The sequence below is a fragment of the Mus musculus genome, chromosome 5 (assembly GCF_000001635.26).
Source record: "Mus musculus strain C57BL/6J chromosome 5, GRCm38.p6 C57BL/6J".
Classification (NCBI taxonomy): domain Eukaryota; kingdom Metazoa; phylum Chordata; class Mammalia; order Rodentia; family Muridae; genus Mus; species Mus musculus.
This window is the reverse complement of record NC_000071.6, coordinates 32,038,189-32,065,623: the sequence shown is the minus strand read 5'-3', so window position 1 is coordinate 32,065,623 and position 27,435 is coordinate 32,038,189. Positions and strand designations below refer to the sequence as shown.

The following is a 27,435-nucleotide window of genomic DNA, read 5'->3' as shown; positions in this document are numbered from 1 at the left end:
ATATTTGTTTATTTTATATATATATATTTGTTTGTTTGTTTTTTTGGTTTTTGAGACAGGGTTTCTCTGTGCAGTCCTGGCTGTCCTGGAACTCACTCTGTAGTCCAGGCTGGCCTCGAACTCAGAAATCCACCTGCCTCTGCCTTCCAAGTGCTGGGATTAAAGGCGTGCTCCACCACTGCCCGGCTGTATATTTTTCTAAGAAAGAAAACATTGACTATATCTCACAAACAATCTGGCAACCTCACAAAGTGATGGAGAAGACTTTCCCCACGGCAGGGGCTGATATAACTAGATTTCATGCTTGAGCACTCAGTAGTCCCCACCATGACTTTCCTAGCAAAAACTGGACAATGGGCCAGATGCCTCCCACCTCTGGCTCTCCCCTGATAAGCCCAACTTAAGCCAGCATCTTGGCTTGTACGACTGAGGTTAAAACTATGGCCCAACCCTGTTTTCCACTGAGAAAGAGGGGTAGACAGAGAGCTCAAAACCACAAGAGCTACAGAGCTTTGGAAAAGCAGAAAGAAGCCTGAGAAAAGATGGGCCAAGGGGTCCTGCTGAGGGGACTTGCTCTGATTGGCTTTCCCAGCAAGAGGTAAGGCAGGGCAGCATTGCAAATGCTGGTGCCTGGTACAGTCAGGGCTGTGCAGGCTCCCAGGCCAGTGAGAGGCTAGTTCTGGGATGAAGCTGTATAAGCAGCTGACTGATGGCCAGGCTTTTTAATGGAGCTTATCATATCACAGCAACAGATGTCAGACTCTAATAAATAACACACTCTCTCTGACCTACGCAATTTGGAGAGGATGCCTGTTGTCAGGCAGAACTGGATTCCTCCCATCCCTGTTGCTCCCTCTTCTGTCAGTAAAAACAAACCATGTCCCTTGAAGATTCTCATTCCATGTTGTTTATCTCACCTTTCTTTCCATAGATAGCATCTACATTTTTAAATCATGAGGGAAAGCTCAGAGGGATGCAGGAGCTGCTTCACAGAGAAACCCAGGCAGGCAGGATGGCAGGCATTGGACAGCCTTCTCAAGTCCTGTCAGCTCAAGAGGACAGGGACCTACACTGTCCTCTCAGGGTGTTCAGACAGACCAAGGCCTGAGAATTTCCCTTTCTTCTCCCAAGGGGAGTTCAGTTGAGATGAGGTTGGGAGTTTTTAAAGGGAACTGGTCCTAGGAAATAGGGCAAAGCAAGAGACAAAAAAAGTTCACGAATCACTGCTGGGTTGAGTGTTGGTCCCAAGATCTGACCCCATGGGCCCTGGGACAAAGCTTCCTTGGAGTCTAGCATGGGCTGCTCTGCCTTCAGCCAGTGACTCCTCTTTCTGCCTTAGCTCCTCTGTCCCCTTTGTCCAGGGATCTTGGGATATGAGTAAGCAAAACTCACAGATCTCTTGCCTTCCTGATAGACTTTGTATCCTTAGATGTCAGACTGGAGTTCCAGGAGCACAGATATGAAGGGAAGAGATAGGACAAAACCATGGCCTAGAGAGAGTTATCTGGCCTCCACCAAGGTTTTCCCTAGAACTGAGTGTGATGAGAAGCACAGAGCCAGTGGGTTCCCAAGATGCCAGCTCACTAGGCACGGGGACAGGTGGGACCAAGGCTTTCTATAGCTTAGGCTCAATAGAAACAAGGCGCTAGCAAGGCACTCTTGGAGCTAACAACAGAGAACCAAGAGGGGTGGTCAACTTCTGGGGAAATAAACATACAAAGGAGTTTATACTGTAACCACTTGGATGTCATGCCATGGCCTCTGAGGAGGTCTCAGGCCATGCCTACCCTCCCTGCTATGAGGACCCAATTGGAACTAAGATTTCCAGATTGTAATACAAGAGTCCTAGGGGGCCCCCAGGGACCATGGAGAGGACTGGAGATTGAGATGTAAACTATGATGTCACATCTATGTCTATCTCTTGAATCAAGGAGTCAACCTATATTTAGAAGTTTTATTTAAAGGACAAATGCATAAGACTGGATTAGAGCATTTACTAATAAACACTTTGAAGGAAAAAAACCCAAACAACCCATAGTACATTTGAAAATATTAAAATATCAACAGTGAAAGTCAGTGAAATAATCCATAATATACAGTTAAAAAGGTATTTGCTAAAAAGAAAATGATTCTTTACAGACAACTGGATGTCAAACGATAAAAGAGTGTATAGTGAAACACAACCCATGGGAAGGCATGGACTGCTTTGGGAGGGTAAGAAAAACATCTCTTTCTGACCTTGAGGCAAGAAGGGAAATGGAAAATGGTTTGGGAAGGCTCATGATGAATTACTCCCATGTGTTGTCTAAGGAGCTATTTTTGAACTATCTTAGTGATTCCTTTTATATTATGACTTTATGTGTGACAAACCATTGAAGTAGGTACACTGGGGATTCAGCTCTATTCTAAGATCCTACTAGGCCTCTGCTAGGACCAGCCTGAGGGGTATACATCGAAATTCACTAACAATCACGCCATCTATGCATAGATCTCACTGTCTCATAGGCAGACAGTACTATAAAAGGTCACCCACCCTAATCTAGACAGGTGTAAGTTACCTACACAATACCAAGGTATCTTATTTTGCTTTTTGTTTTGTCTTTTAAAGTAGTTAGTTTTATACAAATTATACAACTAAAGAGTGAGATTTTTTTCCATTTTTTTAATTAGCTGTGTTGGCATCAAGATAATAAAACTACAGGAGTCAGCAGTCTAAGATTTTAGAGTCTCTGGTCAGGTCACTGGGGTTTGGAGATTATTACTGGGGTATGCCTTATTATTGATACTATTACCTATTAAAATTAAAATCTTTGCTCTGTAAGAAAGCACACTGAGAGCTATTTTTTATTGCAAGCTCACCACATGCCAGACGCTACCAGACATATACTTACATTACCTTACACAGTAGCCAGAAGCCAGAATTCTAAAACTCCATGTTCCCTGTAACAGCTGAGATACTGAAGCCAGTGGATTCCATTCTGGCAATAGGTTTTCTGGCAATATGTACAGATGATGTTAATAAAGGGAAACTGTCAGTGGAACGGTTCCTTTAAATCTGGGTGTGTAGGCTAGGCACATAAGTCAGAGACTGGAAATATGAGGAGGATTTGATGTACTGCTGCTGGCTTAAAAATTGAGGGGCCACTAAGCAGGGAATGAAACCAGCTTCTAGTAACTGGGAGTGATCTCCAGGTGACATCCAATAAGGAAGAACACAGGGAACTGCATGGCATCCAACTACCACAGGGAACAGAACTCTGCCAACATCCCAAATCAACTTAGAAAAGTCCTAGCCTAAATCTTAATTGCAGCTGTCTGGACTCATGCATGGTATGTAGGCCTCATAGCCCATCAAAACTCTGGAGCGATAACCTGTGGTGCTTCACAAGGGGGAGTTTGTGGTAATTTGTTAGATGTCAACACAGAGAACCCTATGTGACACATACTACCCCTCTAAACAAGTCTTTACCAGTTTAAAGACAAGGAGACAAAGACCTGGGAGGATTGTGCATATCCCCAAAGTTGCACAGTCCTTGAATGACAGAGACAGGTTTAAACCAGCTGCCAGGACTCCAAGGTCAGTGCCCTTAAACTGCTGCACGCATTTCTTCTCTACAGCATGCTACTTGGTCCCTGTGGAAGGGACCATGGGCAAGTGGCAAAGAGGGTGGGGACTATGTCTATCTGTCTCTGAATGTACAGTGAGGTTGAAGCTCAAGTGGCTGACTGCCTGGTCTACAAGAAGCTAGCTATGTATCTTTGGGAATACTTTATCTATGAGAAGGGGAATAAGAATTTTTGCAGTGGTGATCTGTAACAGTGAGGATGTACTATTAGCGGGGAAGTCTACAAGGGAAGGTAGAGGCACCTGAATGTCATGCAGGAGGAATTTTCTTTAGGTAATGACTCTAAGTCTCAGTGTTCTTGGCTTAAATGTCATCTCTCTGATGGTTTGTTCTAAAAAAACAAAGAGAGATTTTAAAAATACATTTCTGTTGGGTGTTGAGACTTACCCTTCCCAGCAATAGGGAAGCAGAGGCAGGCAGATCTCTGAGTTGGAGGTCAGTCTGGTCTACAGAGTGAGCTCCAAGACAGCCAAGGCTACATAGTAAGATACTCTCAAAAAAATCATTCTCTGCTACCTTTATCTAGAACCAGAATGAAGTAGATTATAGTTTTCCTTTGATTAGAAAAAAAATTTTTTAAAGCTGTTTGACTGTTAAAAGTCACATGAAAAATCAAAACATATGGATATCATAGCACAAAGGCTAACTAGGGGCATAAAGAGACTCACCTTTTATAGATTTAGACATTTAGATTATGTATGAAACATTGTAATATTAATTATGATAGGTATTATATATATAAATTTATGTGTCAAGTAAAGATCATATTTACTGCACATATTACCAAAATATATGAAGCAATAGAGTTAATAAGCCAATAAGAGGTAAAAGGGACATCAAGATATATGCCAAAACACTTCAACAAACCAAAAGAACATTGGAAGAGAAAATAAAGGAATTAAAAACAAAGGAAATTAAAAAATTTGAAAAAAGAAAGATGTAAGACTTAAACGTAATAAACTCATTTGTTATGTTAAGTATAAACAAACTAAATATTAAGGGACACAGACCATCAGACTAGATTAAAATAATCAAAACCTACAAAAGATTTCTAGACACACATACAGACAGAGACTAAGTAAAACAAAAAGAGATGAAGAAAGACAGCATACAAAACTATGTGGAGAGAAAGCTGGAACAGCTATTTTTATATTAAAGAAGACTTCAAGTCAAGAAGTCTTACCAGATATAGACATTCCATAATGGCAGAAGGACCAATATATTAAGAGGACAAAAGAATTCTAAGTATGTATGTACTTTATCAACTTAAGCAACAGATGCTCTTCAAATTTTGAAGCGGTTATAGTCCGGTAAACTCACAAGAGGTTGAAAGTATCCTGTAGGCCAGTGAGTGGCTTAGCAGGTATAGCTACTTGCTGCCAAACCTGACAACCTGAGTTTAGTCCCTAGAAATGACATGGTAGAAGGAGAGAACCAGTTTCCCCAGTCAATCAATCAATCAATCAATCAACCAATCAATGTAAAAAGAATTAACTATCCTTAGTAAAAACTCCACTTATGTATCTAGCTGTAGGGCAGCAGAGTTTTGGGAAATGGAATATCTTAGACTACTGCTTTTCTTCCTTGGGAGCTGTGGTTTTCTACTGTTTTCTGGAACTGCATAGAGCAGTGTATTAATAACACTATCTCATAACAATATCACAATTCAAGATCAAAGTATAGATTCTACCAAATGTACGTTGCTTTCAGACCATTATATGGCTCAAAAATCTTAAGCTGAGCCATTGTAAGACAGAGACAGTCTTTATATAAAAATTTGTCCACAGCACTGTAAATTAGACACAAATTATACTACATTAAAAAGATAATTATAGCAAGTGTTTGCCTTAAAGAGCTCACCATTTAGTTAAGAAAATAGATGAAGATAAAGATGCTAAAGAAAAAGGAAAAATAACATAAGAGATTCTAAAGGAACATGTGACCAGAGTCAAATTGGAAAGAGGGCGGTGAAGGGTTGCCTGGGAGTTTAAAGGAAAACTACTGTTGTTCAATATGCTGCCTCACTGAGTACACCTTCCTAGCAAGTCCATTCAACAGAGGGAGTACAACCCTGTCTTAAAAGATGAAGTTCAGAGAGATTATGCACTCTGCCCAAGGCTATGGCGCTTATAGGATTAAACTCTGGTTGGAACTGGAGCATGTATGACCCCAAAGCCTGTACCTACACACTTTAGGGTATTGTATCTGTTAAGGGTAGGACTGGCTGGATTGATATCAGCAAGAAGCACTGTGGTAGGAAAAGCCCTGGCTTTTCAGTCCCAGAAAGTGTCCTTTTTTAATGCACACGTTTAGAACTGTGCTCTTAGGCAGGCAGGATAAACAGCTGATTTCACTCAAAGGGCTCTAGGGCTGTTCTAAACCATGAGAGTGTTTATGTGGTGGGCAGAGCTCCCCCAGTGAATTATAGCCTTTTACGCACTGTGTACAGTATTTTCATAGGATACAGACACGGGGCATGCGAGGAATGCTTCACTGACCTTTCGTTTTGTTCAACATTTTCCTCCATGCCTTTCTGCTAGTTTTCAGACTTAACCATAGGACAATTCTTGCTTACGTTTGCCCATTACCTGGCCTTTGACACAGCCTCATGTAATTACTCAGTTCAATTAAAGAATAGGGGCTAAAGCTACTATTTCTAGCCGGCACGAGCTGCTGGCTGTCTCTTTTATTACATCTAAAATGGATTTATCCTCACTAAACTAGCAAGCAGATTTTTTTTTTTAACACGACTTCAGATGTTTTCTTTAGACTGGTGTTAACATAAAGCAAATGTCTCTTGAAAGTCTGAACCAATCTGTTAAGATAAACAGGCTTCACTTACGATAACTCCTATACTGAAATCACAGGCTTGTGGTCTACAGCTCCTTAAAGATTCAATTCATACATGCTAAAATGCCTGCTTCAGAAGTACGCACACGCACACCAAGATTGCTTTGCCATGGAAACCACAAAGATATGTCTGCTTCAGACTCTGGAGCACATACCACAAATAATGGCCCATCTTCTAAGGGTAGATCCTATGTATACATAGGGAACGCCCAGAAAATTAAACAACAGCAAGACTTCAAACGGAAACCTTGCTTTAGATTTCCTTTGTTCCACTGCATGTCAACATAGGTCTTAATAGTTGTTACTAGTTACATTTGCATTTGTTTGTTTATTCCTTAAATAGAATTTCAGACTTCAGTAGCTTGGATATAAAGGGAAAATATAGGGAGAAAGGCACACGAGTTTCAGATAATAGCTCTGAGTGGCACACCGGGATTCTGGGTGGCTGGAGTACTGGAGAAGGGGCACTCTTGTAGAGCCTTGAGCCTACCACATGTGAGGGTTTAGTAGTAGAGAGATGATGGGAGAGGCCAGGAGGGTTTTCTCTGGGAAGAAAACTCAACCAGGAAATGGTTGGTAAGAACAGGAAGTCTTAATAATCAAGAAGTTTCTAAGCCTGGAAGGTCATCTTTTGTTATGGGTACTTTAAAGCTGTCAGGAATTTGGTATGATTTATCTCCTTGCTAGGCTACAGGCTCAGTGAAGCCATGGATAGTTTCTAGTTTCTTTATCATGACATCCTCAGCATGGCACACAGTGCCTGGAACACTGTAGAGGGTAGTAACTATTGGATGAGCAGTGGAGGATGCTTATGAGCCACTTCTCTTTCTATGATTCTTTGGCTCTGCCCACCCTTCAGCTGAGATCACAGGTAAGAGCACATGGCTGTGCAGAGTGATAAAGTATTTGCCACACACCACACTATGGTTTATGTTTGGAAAATCCCACTTCAATCTACTGCTGCTTCAGGCTAGGAGGCAATGGTCCATACACTGCTGGCCCAGACCCTGAAGTCTTTACCATAGCACTCACCATGTTTCTGGATCAACCTGGTCCTTATGACTATAGTGACAGCCTTTCTATACTCAACTATTAAGGCTAGTAACTTTAATCTCCATTGAGACACAAGTTCCACAGCAGTGTTTGCAGATCTAAGGAGTCTGTGTACTTGAGTATACAAATCCATGCAACACACAGGAGAAACATAATTCATGAGATGCAGCTTCCCATGGAATAATAGACACTGAACTCATATACTGACTATTCACTAGAAAATCTGTTTACCAACATTTGAAATTTATCATTTAAAATACATAAGTGGTTGCCATCATTTTTATTATTGACATTATTTATCTACAACTTAACTTGCTATCTCATATCTCCTACAATCCATTTACCAAAACAAAAACCAACCAACCAACCAAACAAACAAACAACCCAAAGAGGCCACTCACGGCCAGTCAACTAACAATGTACCACTTACTTTGCTCTCTTGGCCATTTCATTTCCATCCCATCTGGGGCTGTATGGGTAGTTTTTTTGTGCTTGGGAGTAAAGCTGTCCACTGTTGGTAAAGTGATAGACTGACTGAAATGTGAGCGTAGGCTGATCTCGAGGGAAAAACAGGGGCAGGTCAACTGCAAGGCAAAAAAGGGGAAAAGATGGTTAGAGTTCATAAATACATCCTTTTTGTTTCTCCCAAGGCAGGGCTTCTCTGTATAGTCCTGGATGTCCTGAAACTCATTCTGTAGACCAAGCTGGCCTCAAACTCACAGAGATCCACCTGACTCTGCTTCATTCCCAAGTGCAGGGATTAGAGACATTTGACACCACTGCTCAGCAATAAACACATCTTAAGACATGTTTTTGGCTAACTCAGAATGCTGGGTACATGACAATTGGAGCCACAAGCACCGATTGAGGTTTGGATCAAAGCAATGGCATGAGGGACCACAGAAGCCGTGACACATGCAGAATCTTAGGCATAACCAGAATGGCGTCCCACACTGTCCGACCTCCTGGGCCCTGGCCTTGCCCATTGCCATTGCAGAGCTAGCCATGTAACTGTGTTAAGTTTCCATTATGCCATACGCTTTTCAAGGGCGGGACTGTGTCTTCCTCACCTACAATCTGATGGGGGAGCAGGATGAAAGATGGTTTTCAAGAACAAACTTGGAAAAGGGACAAAGAGGGCTTTGATAGGATGCACCAACTAGACTTCCAGAAAAATAAAATTATCATTCTGCTTCCAATCAAGTCGTGAAATCTCCATACTCAGCACTTTCCTTTTTTTCCCACATATGTTACCACATATATTTATATCTTGTAAATCAGAGGGAGCTCCTTAGTGGGCCGCAACAGGGGCAAATCTGAACAGAGACTCTGCTGCTGCCCATCAGAGCTGAGCCCAAGCCCCCTGCTAATATGTAGTGTTGCTTTAGCATTTCATTTGGGGGTTAAGTCAAGTTTTTAAAATAAAATCTCTTGTTAGTTTTAGTGGAGGCAAAGCATCCCCAGAAACTGTTTCAACATTCTCTGAGGTAGACAAAGTTTGTGTAAATGTTACCCATTTCCAGGACAGAGAATAGGCACATTAACAAATGCAGTAATGATGTGTATAGATTTTCTAGCTTTGCAGAGTTCATTTTAGATGCTTTGTTAATTAAAACTTCAAGAAAGGGACATTATTTTGAAACTGTGTGTTTAACAGCTGAGTAAACTAGAAAGTTCGTGGACTTTGTCAACTTTCTCATAGACTGGGCAGCAGCAGGGGACAAAATCTAAAGCCAGGATTGGAATCTTTGGCTCCTACTGTGTGACACTGCAGAATACTCTCCAATAACCTGCTTAAAATTGTGTTGCAATTACAACTCAGTCAGTAAGCCAGAGCCTCCACTGTAAAGCATGAACAAGGATGGAAATGTTAGCTGCACAAACAGATACATATTAAAGCAACATGTAAGGATGCTGTGGAGTGCAGTCCTACCCCTCCCCTCCTCTCCCCTTCTCTCCCCTCCTCTCCCCTCCTCTCCCCCTCCCTCCCTCCCTCCTTCGGTGCATACTGCTGATCCTAGCGCTTTCCCTAGATGTGACTTCTCAAAGGAAAAGTTAGCTTCATGGTTTTTGTTTTTGTTTTTTTAAAGAAATCTCCCAACAATAACTCACTGCCCCCCCAAAACCAAAACCAACCAACCAACCAGCAAAAACCTGTGTTGTTGGTAGAGCCTCTCAGACTTCTGAGTGTACCCGACTCTGACGATGTCTGACTCAGTGGCACAGGGGGTTTCTACTGGTGACTCACACCACTACCAACAAAAAGGGGCAGGACTGAGAATGACCACTTTTTAGTCACATTTCTCAGTGCCACAGTATGATAGCCTCCATACATGGCTATTTTTATGAAACAGAGATTGTATAACACAGAACAACAAAAGTATGAAAACACCAATCCAAATGACAAATACCTCAATTTAGAAAATCCTTGTAGGTCCTTCCCTATAGCAGGCTTGGTCTGTAACATCCTTGGCTACTCGGAACAAACACTGATTTCTAACCCTGTTACGTCCTTTCTGATGCTCATTTAATTCCCTCTGATAAGTTTTTAGGAACAAATGCCTGTTCATTGTACACTTTTCCTCAACTTCAATTGCAACTGCTGAGTAACACCCGAGTTTCCAAATAGGAAACAACATTCAGATTAACCTCCAAACCGATCATTAATAATAGAAAAGTATTTAACATGCTAGTTTACCTATGAAAAAAGAGTAATTTTAAATAAAAGAATTCAATGCAATCATTTATAAACAGCCATCACTCACTATCAAAAGTAATGTAGCTATGACTACAGGCTATGTGGCTTTCAAGCTACTGGCTTTGGGGACTTTAGACTACATTTTTCTAAAAAAAAAAAAAAAAAAAAAAAGAAGTGTGTGTGCGTGAGTGCGTGAGTGTGTGTGCGTGAGTGTGTGAGTGTGTAAGTGTGTGTGAGTATATGTGGATGTAAGTACATGTGTCAGTGCTTGTGCTTGTGGTGGTCAAAGGAAGATGTCATTCTAAGGAATGGCATCCACCTTTTTGAGAAAGGATCTCTCCAGTGGCCTGAAGCTCACAGTTGGACGAGGCCAGCTGGCCTACGCCTGAGCATCCCGTGCATCGGCCCTTTCAGCTGGGATCACAAGCACAGGTCACAACGCAGAGCTTTTAATAGGGATCGAACTCAGGGCTTCTTGCTAGTACTTTATGGACTGAGCCATTCTCCCAGTCCCCTGAAAAAAGAAACTTTTATACAGGTCTTGGTTTAGTGCTCTGGCTGGTGCCAAACTCCTGGGCTCATGAGATCCTTTGGCCTCTGACTCCAGAGTATCTGGGACATAGGTATACACTCCTGCATCTGGCTGGAATGCCTTCTAATCTTTTTTCCCACGATTTTGTTTTGCAGAAGTGAGTTGCTGGTATTAGTATTTGATATGTTTAGAAATATATTATTTCCTAGTTTTGAACTATTTTCTTTGACTCAAATGCCAATTAGTATTAGAAACATTAAAAACCAGAAATATCTATTTACCCACTCAAGTAAGACATGATTTTTGTTTTTACTTAAATATCAGCAAGCTCTATACTGATGTATATCATAATCCCCCAAAGCATTCATTACATGATCCTTTTTTGTCTCCAGAGAACAGCATGTCCTTATAGCCAATGTTCAAATCAAAACACTTCCTGTATCACAACTGGATTACTGGAAGAACAGGAATTGTCAAAGGATTTCAGAGATAAAAGTTGTCTATATGGTAGTTCATGCAGAGAACATAAATGTTTAAAGCTATAGATACCTTGCTCAGGTAAGCTGTATTCTATCTAATAGTCAGTAGTCAACAAAATGGTAGCTTCTTTAAAAACTACTCTATGTATAAAATGATGTAATAACTACAATATCTCAGAGCTACTTTGCATTTTTTTGGTATAAGATCTGAATAGTACAAATTAGTCAGAAGTTAGCAAAAACAAAACTTGTTTTCTCTTATCTCTAAATGTCTCTGTCACTTAACTTTTACTTAAAGTTAACTGATGAAAAAGAATTACTGTAGGCTTTAAGCAGCTAACTTGTTCTAAAGGAACTTTGTGGAGCCTAAGCAATTAGGCCTCACAGTTTGGCTATAGCTATCAATTCTTTAACCATTTGCTTTCTTGTGAGTGACTGGCACACACTTGATCCCCAGAACAAAATCATTCCCCTTGATCTACTACTTATTATCAGTAATTTTTTTTTTTTTGACAAATGCTTATTTTTTTCTCCTTGTGAGTTTCGGTCAGTTTTCTATAAATAGAAGGGATGGTCTTCCCTGGCTCAGTAGATCTGAACAGCTCTTAGGGTTCTTTAAGAACTGGGAACAAAAAAAAGGGAGGGCCAGGGGGAAGTGGGGGAAGGAAAAAGATAGCCCACATCCGGCCAGAGCTCCTCCTATGCTCTGGGCAGGCGGAAGTGGGAGGGCTGCCAGACGTTTTCCACTCAGCTCCGGGTGGGCATCCAAGCCTCTGACCCACTTGGCGGGCCCACGCACTAAGCCACACCAGATACTTTAATTCTGCACACACTGGGACCTTTTGGAGTCTTGTCCATATGGCTTTGGCCACATGAGAAGACAGGTGTGGTGAGGCTGCATTCTAGACCGCTGCCACAATGATGGTCACTGCCATTGAGTTAATGGTGGCTCCCAGGTAACAACCAGGTGGGAGCATGAGAGGAATTAAACGCAGATAAGGCATGCTGCCTTTCTCTACAGCATGGTAAGGTGCAGTGTGTGGCTGCTTTTGCCCACTTAGGAGCCTGCCTGCCCTGCCTGTCCACAAATGTTCATCATTTTACTATAAGAAGAGTCCAGGAAAGGGCTGTCTCAGATACAGGGCTCTATGGGGAAGTCTCACTTCTTCAAATATACCAACCATGGAAAAATGGCCTTAGGACAGCCAAAAAACACTCCATCCCATACACTGGATACCCAGCCCGACTATCTTTCAGAATATTTTAGGCATAGCTTGAACAATTTTGGTTATAGGATTTTTCATTCTGAGAAATAAAACAAAGTATCATAATCACAGCAAGACAATGAGAGAGCACTTTAGCAGCAAGTATTGGTAATTAGCAGTCTGGCTGGGGGAAAAGGAGAGTATAATAAATGATGAAGCAATTGGAGTAATCCTGGTCTGAGGCCACGAAGTGTATGATGTAGGAGCAAAGAACACTATGCAGCCAAGTCATCCCGCACCCTGAATCCTGGGGAAGATGGCAGCAGCCACCCCTGGCAGCGTACCTGACACCCTTTCTCTATCCTGCACCCTGCCATGAGCATAGCTCCCTTCTCTCACCCTGTTGGTATGTGCTTGATTCTCTTAGACTCCCAGAAGCCATGGTATGCAACTCTTGGTGGCACTGAGGGATTGGAGCCTGGGCCTCTCACAAGTTATACAAGCACTCTGTAAGTGAACTATATTCCCCCATACATAAGCATGGAAATTTGACTCACTGTTGCCAGTGGGATCTGAGGGGAAGTTGGCAAGGGCTTTTCTGAGAAATATTTTCCACCCTGATTAGAGACATGTGGAGGGAGGCAGAAGCCCCCAGTTCATTCTAGCTTTTGATCTTATCATGTGAAGTCCTGATGCTTGGAGCTGGGGGCCCCACTAGTGTTCCTGAGGAGGCTGCCACGATGGCACTGAGCTGCTGGCTTTATCATCTCTGGAGTTTCTTGTTTTCTGAGGTGATTACAAGTCTTTATTATTTTACTTCACTTAATCAAGTTTTCTTATATTTAGAGTCAAAGGTATCCAAGGAAACATTATTTCTTATAGCTGTTCAAGAAGGGAGGAAAACTGAACAATCTATTTCAAAAACATTTCCATCAAGCATGGTTAAAAAACATTCAAGAGACATAAATAGGAAAGTTTTAGCTGTCTGGAAAATTTGGTTTTGTGGGGCAGTTCAATCTTGACAAATGCCAAACAAATGAGGGGTTAACCATAATTGCTTCCCTGGGAGTCACATCATCAAATATTTTCACCATTATTCACAAGCCATTATTTCATTTCTTCAGGCCTCACAAGCTATATATTCTTCTGTTTGCCCCCACGTTCTCAGATTTGTAGAGAAGATCCTCCCAGACTCACTTATTGGTGGTTAGGGTTGTGTTCCCAGTGCCAGGCTTCTCAGCTCCTTCAAGTGGTGTTAGGAGATAATTTTCTTGTTACCCCTCTAACGATGACTACATTTGAAGTTTTGAGGCAGAGTTTTATTGTGCAGTCCTGGTTTGCCTAGAATTGGCCAGATAGTCCAGGCTGACCTTGAACTTGTGGCAGCCGAATCTCAAGTGCTAGGAATAAGGGAGTATGCCATCATACCCTGCTTGAAGTTGATTTGTAACAGTGGCTTACATACATCTCATTCTCAGGCTCGTCCCCAGCCTGTGTGTAAAGACTGCTGTGTTTCTACTATGTGGTGGTGTTAATATCCACCTCTATCTTATTAACAACTATGAGACCTTTGAGACACAGGGACTCCAACCACTAGAAAGCTAAGCGTGCTCTAAGGACATTGCTCATTTCTGAGAGACACAATGGTAAAGTTTTCCAGTTCAGAAGTATGTGTCTTGAAAGTGTCTCCTCTGATCATCACTGCCATTAAGTGACAAGGAAAAGCATAGCTAGGTTTTGTTAAACTGGTTGTACTTTTTACTGGTGTGTGTGTGTTATCTGATGGTGTAAACAGATTTTGTGGTTTGAATATTACCAAACTGAAGCATGAAGCTTTCTAAAAATAAACTGTTATATATCCTTATCCCATTTTGAAAGGAGACAGAATCATACTCAGTTGCTATCAGATAAAAATGGCCCACCATTTATTAGTGATGTCACAGGCAAAATGGGAGTAATAATTATTACCTCATTGTGTTTGTTGACAGGATTAAAAAAATCAGGCAGAAGCATGTTTGTGTACATGAGGCTTCCTGGGAATGATGTAACAGAGCTTTGGCTGTGTAGAGACAAGTTATCAGGTTGGGTTTGGTTTAGAATTGATTGGAAATTTAGATACAATCTGTGATCCATTCGGAAAACTAAGAGCAATTTTAGATTGGCTTACTCCTCTTTGAATGAATCAATATGTATGGAACTTCACCTCTTGAGGTTTGAAATTTTAGAATAATGTAATAAGGTCTTACTTTTAAAAACTTATTTCCAAAATGCATTCAGGAACCCTAGTTTTCAAAAGGCATCTACATAAGCCCCATCTCCTGTATACTTTACAGGATGTAATTTTGTCATTTTTTTCATATTCCTAAACATACTTAAAAAATAAAGAGTATACTGGAAGACAATTGTTACCTGCTTCAAAGACCTATGTAAAGCTATGAAGATCAATAAGAAGTAAAAATCCAAAACATGGGTTACCATAACCACTGGGTACAATAATTTCATAGGATTACAGAAAAAAAATCAAGCAATAACACAAATCAAACACAAACTGAACTTTATATAAATGGAAAACAATAAAATGTCCAATCATACATAGGAAGAAAATATTATATTATATTCTTACAAAGGACTGTGTATACAATTTATAGGCTACTTTCCAATACAATAACAAATAGCCAATAAACAAATAAGCAAAGACCCAAATATTTTATTAAGAAGATGCAGGGAGGTGGAAATAATGTCAAAACACTTAGGTATTAGATAAACGTATTAACACTGCAGTGAATTACACCAACATACAAAATGTGTGTGTGTGTGTGTATGCACATCCACAAAATAATAATAAATAATATAGTATATTTTTAAAGGGCACATGGCTTCTGACTTTACTTCTATTAAATTTTAGTCATAGAGACTTATGGGCATTGATTAGAAACAAACTCTGAATTTTGGAAGGACTATACAGGAAAGAACTGTCTAGAGTTACAAGGAAACTTTGTAAGTCACGGGGGGCCATATTTATTTTAGTTAATCTTGATTTTACAGGCTCAATTGTATTTTACATCTAATCAGATTATATGTTTCAAATGTATTATTTGTGAATTTTACCAAAAGTGACTAAATTTATAGTATTTTATGTTATTCACAAAGGTAATAGAGCTTTTTATCAGGGGTGATTCAAACATACTTCACTATTTCCTATATATGTCTAGAGACAGTGAACAGGAAGTGTTTTTAGGGAGCTTAAGTGTAAGATCTAATTGTACTACTATGTATAAATGCTTATCATAAAAATTAATACAACCTTGAAAAAAATTAGGAAGATACTAAGTAAATATTTACTCTGCCCCCTCCTTGTTCTCGCCCTGCGTGCCTCATCTAACTTTGTAGTATTCCACAGGATTGCGAATTCTCATGACTGTATGTAAGCCTTCAGATGCTTACATTTCAATTATCTTAATGGCAACCTTTCTCCACTTTGTAAACATTTTCACATTTCAATAAATATACTGAAAAAAACCTAGTTGAGATATCATGGAACATGGTAAAAAAAATACTATACAGGCTGCCTCAAGAGTTAAGGAAGGCTTAGTCCACTATTTCACATGTGCCTAGGCCCCCGATCTGGAAAGTGCTCTAAGGGCAATGCACACTGAGGTTCTTGAGGCCACTGGGTGTGGCCCAGTGTTCACTGCTCACCGCAGACTCTCTCCTTTAATCATGGTCCATTTTCCAGCCAATCCTTTTCTAAGGCCAGCTCAGTCTCAGCAGCAGTTCTTTCAGGCTGTGCGCATGCTTACTTCTGAAGAGTAAGGATATCTCCCGTCACTGGGCAGATATGGAAGAACTGGGGGCTCTACTGCTGTAGCTAGCCACGAAGAGCCAAGGTCCTCTTCCCTGCCCACGGAAACAAGCTCACAGTGGATCTATTAATACTGAGCTTTTCTTTCCACTATGGAACTTGGCACTGTAGAGATCCCTGACTTTTTTATGTTTCCACAGGCAGACATTTCTATAGATGTTTGGAGGATCCTTTAGGATGTGCTGTGTTTATTTTATGTTCTTAGCACTTAACACGGGTGTGTGACACATGAGAGATATTCAATACATGTTTGATGAAAGAAAGGAACTACTGGGTTCACAAAAAAAAAAGAAAACCAAAAAAAAAAAAAAAAAAAAAAAAAACCAAGTAATACCCAGGGGTTGTCCAAGGCACAAAACACTGAGTTCCCATTTATTGATGCTAGACTATGAACTGCTAAGTCTCTGATATACTGGAAGTGAAGATGCACACACTCCACAACTTAGCAATTCCACCCAAGAAACCTACACAATTCTACACAAGCATTAGAAGCTGGTAGATGTGGGCTTGTTGTAGCATCCGTGATGACCACGATGACGATGACAATGATGATGACAGAACCAACTTAAATGTAGACCAATAGGAGACTGGATAGATAAACAGTGGTGTAATCTTTCCACCGAGTACTAGACAGCAGTTTAGAGACAGCTAGGGCTTCATGGCACAAATTTCACAGACAAAATGTGCACAAAGTTCAAAGACAATCTTCAGTGAACAAAGCAAGCTAGAAGTGAAGATGTCAATATGTCGTTATGAAATTCAAAACATGCATGTATGTTGCTTGTGAGTGTCTCTGCAGTAAAACATGCAAACATGCACAAAACAGCCAAGCACTGGTTAAGGGCAGTGGTTACTTTGGGGAGTTAAGAACAAGAGAGGGGGCTGGTGAGATGGCTCAGTGGGTAAGAGCACCCGACTGCTCTTCTGAAGGTCAGGAGTTCAAATCCCAGCAACCACATGGTGGCTCACAACCATCCGTAACGAGTTCTGACTCTCTCTTCTGGAGTGTCTGAGGACAGCTACAGTGTACATACATATAATAATTAAAAAAAAAAAAAGAACAACAAGAGAGGGAGAGGAACACTCCTCCACTGCTGGTGGGATTGCAAGCTTGTACAGCCACTCTGGAAGTCAGTCTGGAGGTACCTTAGAAAACTGGACATAGTACTACTGGAGGATCCAGCAATACCTCTCCTGGGCATGTACCCAGAAGATGTTCCAACAGGTAATAAGAACACATGCTCCATTATGTTCATAGCAGCCTTATTTATAATAGACAGAAGCTGGAAAGAACCCAGATGTCCCTCAACAGAAGAATGGATACAGAAAATGTGGTTCATTTACACAATGGAGTACTACTCAGCTATTAAAAACAATGGATTTATGAAATTCCTGGACAAATGGATGTATCTGGAGGATATCATCCTTAGTGAGGTAACCCAATCACAAAAGAAGTCATTAGATATGCACTCATAGATATTAGCCCAGAAACATAGATATGCACTCATAGATATTAGCCCAGAAACATAGAACGCCCAAGATACAATTTGCAAAACACAAGAAAGTGAAGTAGAGGAAAGACCAATGGGTAGATACTTCATTCCTCCTTAGAATAGGGAACAAAATACCCATGAAAGGAGTTACAGAGACAAAGTTTGGAGCTAAGACGAAAGGATGGACTATCCAGAGACTACCCCACCTGGGGATCCATCCCATAATCAGCCATCAAACCCAGACACTATTGCATATACCAGAAAGATTTTGCTGAAGGGACCCTGTTATAGCTGTCTTGTATGAGGCTATCCCAGTGCCTGGCAAATACAGAAGTGGATGCTCATAGTCATCTATAAGATGGAACACAAGGCCCCCAATGGAGAAGCTAGAGAAAGCACTGAAGATGCTCAAGGGATCTGCAACCCTATAGGTGGAACAACAATATGAACTAACCAGTACCCCCAGAGCTCGTGTCTCTAGCTGCATATGTAGCAGAAGATGGCCTAGTCGGTCATCACTGGGAAGAGAGGCCCCTTGGTATTGCAAACTTTATATGCCCCAGTACAGGGGAATGCCAGGGCCAAGAAGTGGGAGTGGGTGGGTAGTGGAGCAGGGCGGAGGGAATAGGGAACTTTTGGGATAGCATTTGAAATGTATATAAAGAAAATATATAATAAAAAGAAAGAAAGAAAGAGAGAGAGAGAAAGAGAAAGAGAGAGAGAAAGAAAAAAAAAGATGGGTCACACTAGCAGTCACCACAAGGAACAGAGAACAGAGGTGGTAATATCAGGGTTCTGCTGGAGTGAGGTGGGATTGCTACCTTCTGGAGGGATGGTTCCCTGGAGAAGCTGCTGAGAGATTCTTTTCAAGTGAGGCTAGAATATAGATTAGAGATATTTCAATCTGGTCAAATGGAGGAGCCATGGGTGAAATGAGGCATATTTCTATTGTGATCTGTGACATGAGTGAAAAAACAATTCTTTGAGAAGTGTTTGTTTGTGGTTTTTGTTTTCATTCATTGTATCGAAGAGTTTTCAATTTCAGAAAGAGTGATAAAACAGTGAAGTAATTATCAAGGGACGTGAAAATCTTATTAGAAGCAAATGAAAAGTATAATTGTTTTGGTTTTTTTTGGCAATTTCATGGAAAATAAGAAACAATTTAATTACCTACAAAAAAAAAAAAAGAAAAGAAAAGAAAAAAAGAACAAGAGAAGGGTGGGATGATGGGGCACCAAATGTTAATTCTTTTAAAAATCAGAAGCAATTATAGCAATATATTAAGATTTAACTAAGATGGTACATGGGTAATGTTTCTATACTCTTCAAATAATATGCTTATACAAGCTTTACATAATCATCTTTAAAAGCTTTTAGGAGCAAGATACTCTTTTTTTTTTTTCTTTTTTTGGTGCTGGGGATTGAACCCAGGGCCTTATATATGATAAGCCTGTACTCTGCCACTGATCTGCAACATGGGCTGGAACAACAATAGTTACAAAAACAAAAACAAAATAAACAAAAAACAGTATAATTCCATTTATATGAAGTTCAAATGTGTAAAACAATTGATATATTATATATTGTTTATATGGGTATGATACTGTTTATGAATACACACAAAGCTGATACAGTAACTACAGGAGCAGCTAACATAAGGTCCAGGTTAGCAGCTGTTCCCTGGAGAGGCAATAGTTTCAAAGATGTTAGCTCTATTCCTGCCATATTTACTAATCACTGTATGCAAGTAGGCTTTTATAATAATAAAAAAAAAACCCAAAGGGCTAGGGAAACTCACCAGGTCTCAGGACATAAACAAGCTGAAGCTGGTAGAGTACAGAGAAGAATGAGGGTGCCCATGCACATGCCCAAGGTCTGCAAAGAAGAGCTTTTTTTGGGGGGGGGGGAAGGAGCTCCTGAACTCACACAAGAGTCACCCAGAGACGGAGTGGGGAACTCCGCCTGAGGTTAGAGTTCTGAGGAGGAGATGGACTTTGAGTAGGTTGGAGAAGGTTAAAAGATGAATCAGAATTGGAGTCTGGGGAATACTCTTTAGAAGGAGAACTCAACAAATATCCACAGATGGCTGTGGCTATAACATGGGTATCACAGGTTTCTACCCACAGATAGCTGCATGGATATAACATGGGTATCACAGGTTTCTACCCTCAGATAGCTGCATGGATATAACATGGGTATCACAGGTTTCTACCCTCAGATAGCTGCATGGATATAACATGGGTATCACAGGTTTCTACCCTCAGATAGCTGCATGGATATAACATGGGTATCACAGGTTTCTACCCTCAGATAGCTGCATGGATATCACAGGTTTCTACCTTTTTGCCAGAGAAGCTCTTACTTGTTTTATCAGTCTTATTTCTAGCCACTACTTCCCTGACCCTAAGGCAGACAGATAGAAAAGGGTGGTGCAAAGCTGAAGGAAGCAGATGTTGACCCTGGGAAGCTCACAGGCCGAGCTGCTCTTGCCTCACAGGCTTTCTTGCTCTTCTGAATATATCTAGTTTCACTAACATTAAGGCTCAGGGTGTCTAGAGACATAGGTCTAACCTGTGCTCTCAAGCAGGGCTCTCTCAGGCTCTCTGGAGGGTGAAAGAATACCAGCGGCTGGAGTTGGGACCAGCTTTCCTGGTACTGACTGTTTTCTTGTCTCTCTGCTTGAAGCATCACTCAGTGATCATGTTCCCTAGTCTAGGTGCCATGCTAAAAATGCTGAAGTCTGCATCTCCTGCTGGTACTGCCATTGGGGGAGGGGAGAATGTCCACCTGGACCCTGCCTCTGACACACCCTCATTTCCATCAACTCTTCTGCTTCTAATCCTGAAAGACACACAGGTCCCCACTGCCTTTACTTTCTGGGGCCCACACACTTCTCAGCGGCGCTGCTGGACTGCTCATCCAACTCAGGGCTGACCAGAGAGAGGTGGTCAGACCACCACAGTGAGGGAGTATTGACTGCACTAGGCACAGAAGAAGGAAGCACACACTCTTGAGATGCAGAAAGATCTAACAAGAGGGAGTGCCATAAATAGATTTAGTAATGTCTTAAGTTCTATTTTAAAAAGAATTTAGTCACAATAAACAAATTCCTGGCTTGGGAGTATTAAAAAAGAAAGCTAGCTAAATTAGGGAAGCATTTCATTAAAAGAATCCTTAAATAAATTAAAATATATTCAAATGCAAAAGTCCTTGGCACTTAAAAGCTGGGCCAAGTCTCCAAAACACCGAAGCTTCTAACTTACAGGGACAAGGCGCTGGGCATAAAGGACTTTATGGGCAAGGCGCTGACTGTGGGGTTAGAAGGAAGAGGACCAACACAGTGGTTTCTGGTTTAAAAAGAAGGGATGACACTGGGCAGCTTACATTACAGTCTTAAAAACTGAACGAGCTACATACAAATTTATAGACATTGTGTGAGCCCCAATGTGAAGGATGACTAATGAGGATTTATGAAGAGGATAACATTCCTCAAGCTAAAATAGCCTGTTTTATTTTTAATTTAAAGGCTGTAGTTATAACCTTTATAGAACACAGACAGCAGCATGTAGCCAGTGTGAGGACCATTCCTCAAGTAGCTCCCATGAGACAGCTGAGGGAAGCTATGCTGAGCTAGCTGGTCTTCCTCCTCACTGTACTAGCTCATGCTGGACCTCCATGGCTGGGGGTGGGTGGGGACTGGGAGGCCAGAGCAAGGGGAACAGCAGAGGTGTCCTACCAGTGTCACAGTGGAAAGGCACATTGCTGAGGGGCTTCCAGGAAGCCTACTAGACAAGATGGCTTTGAGTGGGGCCTTAGAAGACAATCAGGTTTCCGGCAGGATTACAGGGAAGGGAGGGGTAAGAGCAGACGGCCAGCCAGAGGAAGAACCTGGAGTGCTCAGAGTTGAGACCAGGTGGGGGTGGGGCGCACATGGGAGGTGTCTTACAGGTGTGTGGCCTTAGAATCCTGGGCAGGGGCTCTGAGCACAGAACAGGGACGGTGGACATTTTTCCACGCCGAGAGTTACTCTTGGATGCTTCTGGACAGTCTCCCATGCCACTTGTAAGTGACACAGTAGCCGGCTTGGTATGATTCCTTCAGGATGGAGAACATTTGGAGAGTAAAAGTAACAAATCGAAAAGAGCCTCCCTGTTTTTACTGGAGGAGCTTTCCTGAATGAACCCGGGATGATGCCCTGAAGAAGCGTGCTCTGGGGTCCATTAGCACTCATACATAACTGTCTCTCGGAGCCTCTTTTCCTACACCATAAACTTAGAAACTCTAGCCCAAGGAGGGAAAACAAAGCCCTGCGTGCCTTTTCTGCTTTTACTGGCATACAGCAAGTACTGGACAGAAAGGATGGAAGGCCCAGGAATTCGAGAACAGGACTGGATGCTGGAATGTGACAGAGCTGGGCTTGATCCCTGTTCCTCCGATTACCACGTGGGTGACCTCAGGCAATTACCAAACTCTCCAAGAGTGAGTTTCCTCATCTTTAGAATGGGAAATCTGCACCTTGGCAGGCTTTGGCTGGTTCGCATAGTTTACTGAGCAGACATGCGGAACGCATGACACACAGCAAGCATTTCCAAGGGACCCTAGTAGCTCTTACTTCTCTCTAGAAACAATTTAAAAAGCAAATCTGAATTGGCATATCTTGTTCTAACTTGATAGAAGACACACAGCACACATATCAAAGTAACTTCTCCTCCCTCTCCCCACCCACCCCCCCAATTCAGCTTTCAACTGTTTTTTATGCTTGCATTTATTTGGGAGCCTCAGAGATCATTTTTTTCATTCTATAATATTCTCTCTTCAAACAAACAAACAAACAAACAAACAAACAAACAAACAGCTTTAGATAATCTTAGGCCAAATGGTGTAGTGTGGTCAAAGCTTCCCCAACCAGAAGCTATCTAAAACCAGAGGCTATCCAAACAGGGTCAAAGCCCGAAGAGAGGTCCGCCAAGTTTCTCCAGGCATTGGTAATACAGTATTTCCGTGTTCTCAGAGGTGTTCCATGAGGAAAAGTGGCCCCTTTGTGAGTGAGTATCCCTGGTCTTAAAAAAACAAAACAAAACAAAAATAACCCCCCAAACAACAACAACAAACCCCAAAGGGCCCGCAATCAATGTTTGCACAGCTAAGGCTTAGCAATTTGGCTTGTGAATTATTTGGGTCTAGAGTTTGTTTTAATGGTATTTCTTATTTGGGTTAGCTCCTTTGGTCATTATTTCTTCTATGTTAAACAGGTGGGAGATGTAGTGGGGGAATGGAAATGAATGAATGTTCTCAGAGAGAAATTCCAATTAGAGTTTCACTTGTGATAACATATGGTTGTTGCCTAGAATAAGATTTCTGAGCTCTCACCACTCACATCCCTATCATTAATGAAAGAGAATGTGTCAACATAAGGTGATCCTGTTGAGGCAAGATCCAGGCTTCTATAAGTGGCTCTACTTGCATGTCATATCTGAGGGAAGTCCTCTCCATCAGGGGCTCAGTGTCACTCTCAGAAAGGCACGTTTGCTCTCAGCAGATCACTCTGATAACTGATGGTTTGATTTTATAAGCGTCACAGCTTTTTAGTCTTTTATTTTTTTGTCCCTGATAAAAAATCTAAATAGACTTTATATTTATTTCTCCTTTAACTCTAGATGATTCAAATTCAAAATTATAAGTCAAGATAGTAGGCCATATAGCCACGGCATGGGCAGTAGGCTGTGCCACCCTAGAGCCCAAGCATGCTGTTCTTGGTTCGCTGGCTCTGGACTAGTAGGTTATTCTCTTGGAATTCACTGTTGTGGAACAACTGGACTGCCAAGGACTTGGGAAGTATCCCACCAAGCTGATTAAAAAGTATGAGCCCTGGGGCCCTTCAAATAACTCACACAGACATGGGGACATCACTTTGGCTGTTCCTCTTCACTGTCTTTTGATAGGAGTGCTGACAGGACCTAGATTTCCTCAGAGGTTTCCATGTCTGGTCACATCAGAGGACATACTTAGTGTCAGGTCATCCAGGGCTCGGCAGCTACTACCCAATTGACAAGTGAGACACTTGTTCTTTAGACAAGCCTGATCCATCTGCCTGAGCAGCCACCTAGAAGACCTGAGACCCACTGTAGCACGCCACTGACCATACAGTAAGCTTCCTACAAAAATGAAGTGGGCACCACACAATGGTTGCTTTCACAGCATGTTTGGATGCTTCAGGGATGCAAATCTGAAACCCCCCTTGGAAAGGACATCAGGTGGCATGATGGGCTTTTGCTTTGTTTTTATGCTAATAAATACTTCTTAAAGCCGTATGAAAAACACAGGGCGTCAACACTGAGTGAATGTGAGCAGTGATTGCCTGCTTTCTGCCCTAGGATTCCTCTTTTCCCCTTTCTACTCAAGCATCAGCCTGCATCTGAGGCAAGCCAGAGAACAAACTGGAAGTGAAGACAAGATGGCAGTAGACATTAGCCTAATGGGCCTGGGTCCACATGCTTTCTTCCACCAGGTCTATAAATCTGACTTACTGCTTGCTTCTGACATTTTTAATGGGTTACCATTGCAAGCATCAGACAAGTGTTTGCTGGCCCTGAATGGGGAATGTGGAAGAGTCTGAGACTGACATTTTGTCTGAATGGACAGAGAAGAGGGAGGGGTATGTGTTTGTCTTTCAGACGAGTTAACCTCAAGTGTACAATGATCTTAGACTTGAATTTTTGTTTTTGATGTTTCAATGCCCTTGTTTTCTTCTTTTGATAGGAAAAATACTTTATTGCCCTATCTATAGAGTGTTAATGCACTCAACACTGTTGCTCATTCTGTTCTCCAGGGTCTCCACAGCACAGCTGACCTTCTACTTCTTTGCCACATTTTAACTGCCCTCACCCCTCCATCTTCTCACCAGTCTCAATCTCAAAGCTTAGTTGAGGGACTTGCTAGCCCTGTGAGGCCCAGTAGTTCTTCCTCCAGGAAGTCCATCCATCGATGAAGACCATCTGATAACTTCAAAAAGTTTACATCTTCTCTGACTTCACACTTATACTCCAGCCTGCTAATTTCCAGAGGCCTGGATACAAGCACTATGCTTAAAGATAGCTTTCTGGCCTGGTACACAATCCTACTCAGAGAATACTAACTCAGGAACAGATAGTACCTTATTTCAATCAGGAAGAACTAGCATTGAACTCAAGCCTTCAGATTTGAAATCTAATAGTTCTAACACCATGAGAGTGTTCTGGCATTTATGGGGAAAAGAGCTCTTCCTACCTGCTCTAAGTTCACTAAACATCAGACTCAGTTTACAACTCTGCCAAGCATAAACTTGGTCATTTTCGACTCCCTTCATTCTTCTATTTCCATCGTGGTGAGGATTGCCTTCAAAGACACTTTCGTCATACTGACTTCTACCTTGGATCAAGAGAAATATGAATATACATTCATTCAAAAACCAGTATTGGCCTACATAAGACAGCTGGACATACTTTTGGACATACTTACAGGTTTTTGCCAGAGCAATTGGCAAGGCTGCCCACACATCTACCAATTAAGGCAGTTCCAAACAACATACTAATCAATGTTCATATGGAATAGATCAATAAATAAGCTTCCTCAGGTCCTAGGAGATGGTTTTCTATCTGACCTATATACAGATGTCAGCTTAATGACTACTCTACTCCTTGTTCTAGCTCATGGTCCTAGCTACAGTCTCTGTGATATTCCTGTATGCTGCTAAGGGCAGCTATGAGAGGCCTGATGTGTCTCCTGCTATCATATAACCTATTCTATAATCTAGCTTTGGGCTAAACTTCTGCTTGGAACACTAAAGAGTTCTGAATTCAGAAACCGAAGCCTATGAGTCTTTAAGGATTAATGAAGAGAGTTAGATTAGAAATAAAGAAGAAACTCAAGTTTTAAAGGACCTTGAAATAAACCTGGTCACATCTCAAACAGACTCTGTGATAGACTTAACAGCTAAGGCCTTCTCAGTGTGCCTGCTAATGCTTATACAGCAATGTGGCACCCTTGCCTGCTTTGCCTCTGACCCCTCACCAACACACACTGTGAGGAAGATCTCTGCTGCCAGAGGCCAAATGTTTCATTTTAGATTTATTATTAATTGGCTCATGCTGAAACAGGCTTGGTTCTTTGTTTGGTTTGCTAAGTCATTCCGCAAGCTCAGTTCACAGAAAAATCAAACAGAAATCTGCAAAGCAGTACAGGAGCAGGCACTGGCATGGTTAGGAGGTGTCTGAACCCTTGGCCTACTACTGCGACCCTTTAATACAGTCCAGGCACGGTGACCCTGACCATAAAATGATTTTTGTTGCTACTTCATAACTAATTTTGCTACTGCTATGAATGGTAATGTAAATATCTGTATTTTCTGACAGTCTTAGGAGACCCTTGTGAAAGGGTTATTTGATCCCCAAAGGGGTCACAGCCTACAGGTTGAGAAGCACTGGTCTGCAGGATGCTTTCAGTAAGTGCACTTCCCACCCCCAGCATCTAAATGTCTGTGTGAATTTGGTGAAAGGATAGTTTAAGACTTGTACAAAATGAGAGAGCTGTTGGCATGAAACTCTATGAATGTGACCAAGAACATTCTTGACTGTGGGCTTTTAAACTAGCACAAAATGACCCTTGGGACTTCAACTATTTAAAACAAACTTTTAGCCAAGTGTGGTGGTGTTGGTGTGGGCCTATCATTCCAGCACTTGGGAGGTGTAGGCTGAAGGACTGGAAGTTTAAGGCTAGCCTGGGTTACTCAGACAGTTCTAGGCCAGCCTATGCCTCATGAAACTGTCTCAAAAAAAAGCAACCAACCAACCAACCAAAAAACATGAATACAAAACAAAATAAAAGCCACACACAATTGTGGTTCATGTGAGAATAGGTTCATTTGAGAACATTATTAAAAGCATGTTTAGAAATGAAAAGGTGAGTTTGTGGTTTATTTGAAAAGTCCAGTGTGCATGGCTGTCAAACTCCAGACTAAGGGCAGGAGAACTCAAGGGAAAGTTAAAAAGTAAGTTGCCTGGGCTGGCCATTGAGGAGTCAGAGGCAATCAATCACAACAGCCAGAGGACTGCTAACACAGGCTGCTGCCCCTGGGACTAGCTAGAGTTCCTGTGACTTCTAATGTGTCTCTTTTACTTAGAAGATAAGATGTAGATGGTGGGGCTTGTGACCTGTCCTAGCTGGTCTGACAAAATCTCAGGTCCAAGGGGCAACTCTATTCTATGCCTCTCAAGTGGCCCTCTCCATGGACTGTAGCAGAGAAGGAAAAGCATACTCTCCTTAGTGGTTTCAGAGGCAGGGCTGGAGGTGGCACTAGCCACATGTCACTCCTCCATGGTCTTCTTAGGAGGGGCTACACTCTATGCTGAACAATGCTTGTTTGGAGACCATCCCGTTCTCCAAGCTGCCCTCCTGGCATCAGCTCTACCAGCTACCACCTATTCCCTCTTCCTTCCTTCCTTCTCTAAACTCCCAAAAGAGGACTGGCAACAAATTTGAGAACCTGCTCATGCGTGACTTCTGTCTATCTGAATGTATTCGTGGTTCTTACCCTACCCATAAGCCCCTACAACCATTACCACAATGATACTTTTCCTTGGCCTTCCCCATCCTGTCCCCT

The 27,435-nt window shown here is 41.7% G+C and overlaps 1 protein-coding gene across 6 annotated transcripts in view; it reads right to left on the bottom strand.

Annotated features, from left to right (window-relative positions):
• Babam2 (BRISC and BRCA1 A complex member 2) overlaps positions 1-27,435 on the bottom strand; it is a 386,973-nt gene that overhangs the window by 19,327 nt on the left and 340,211 nt on the right. For all 6 annotated transcript variants that reach the window (XM_011240687.3, NM_144541.1, NM_181279.1 and 3 more), the window contains one exon: positions 7,960-8,113. In XM_011240687.3, coding sequence (XP_011238989.1) covers positions 7,960-8,113 — 154 coding nt within the window. The remainder of the gene's footprint in view (positions 1-7,959; positions 8,114-27,435) is intronic.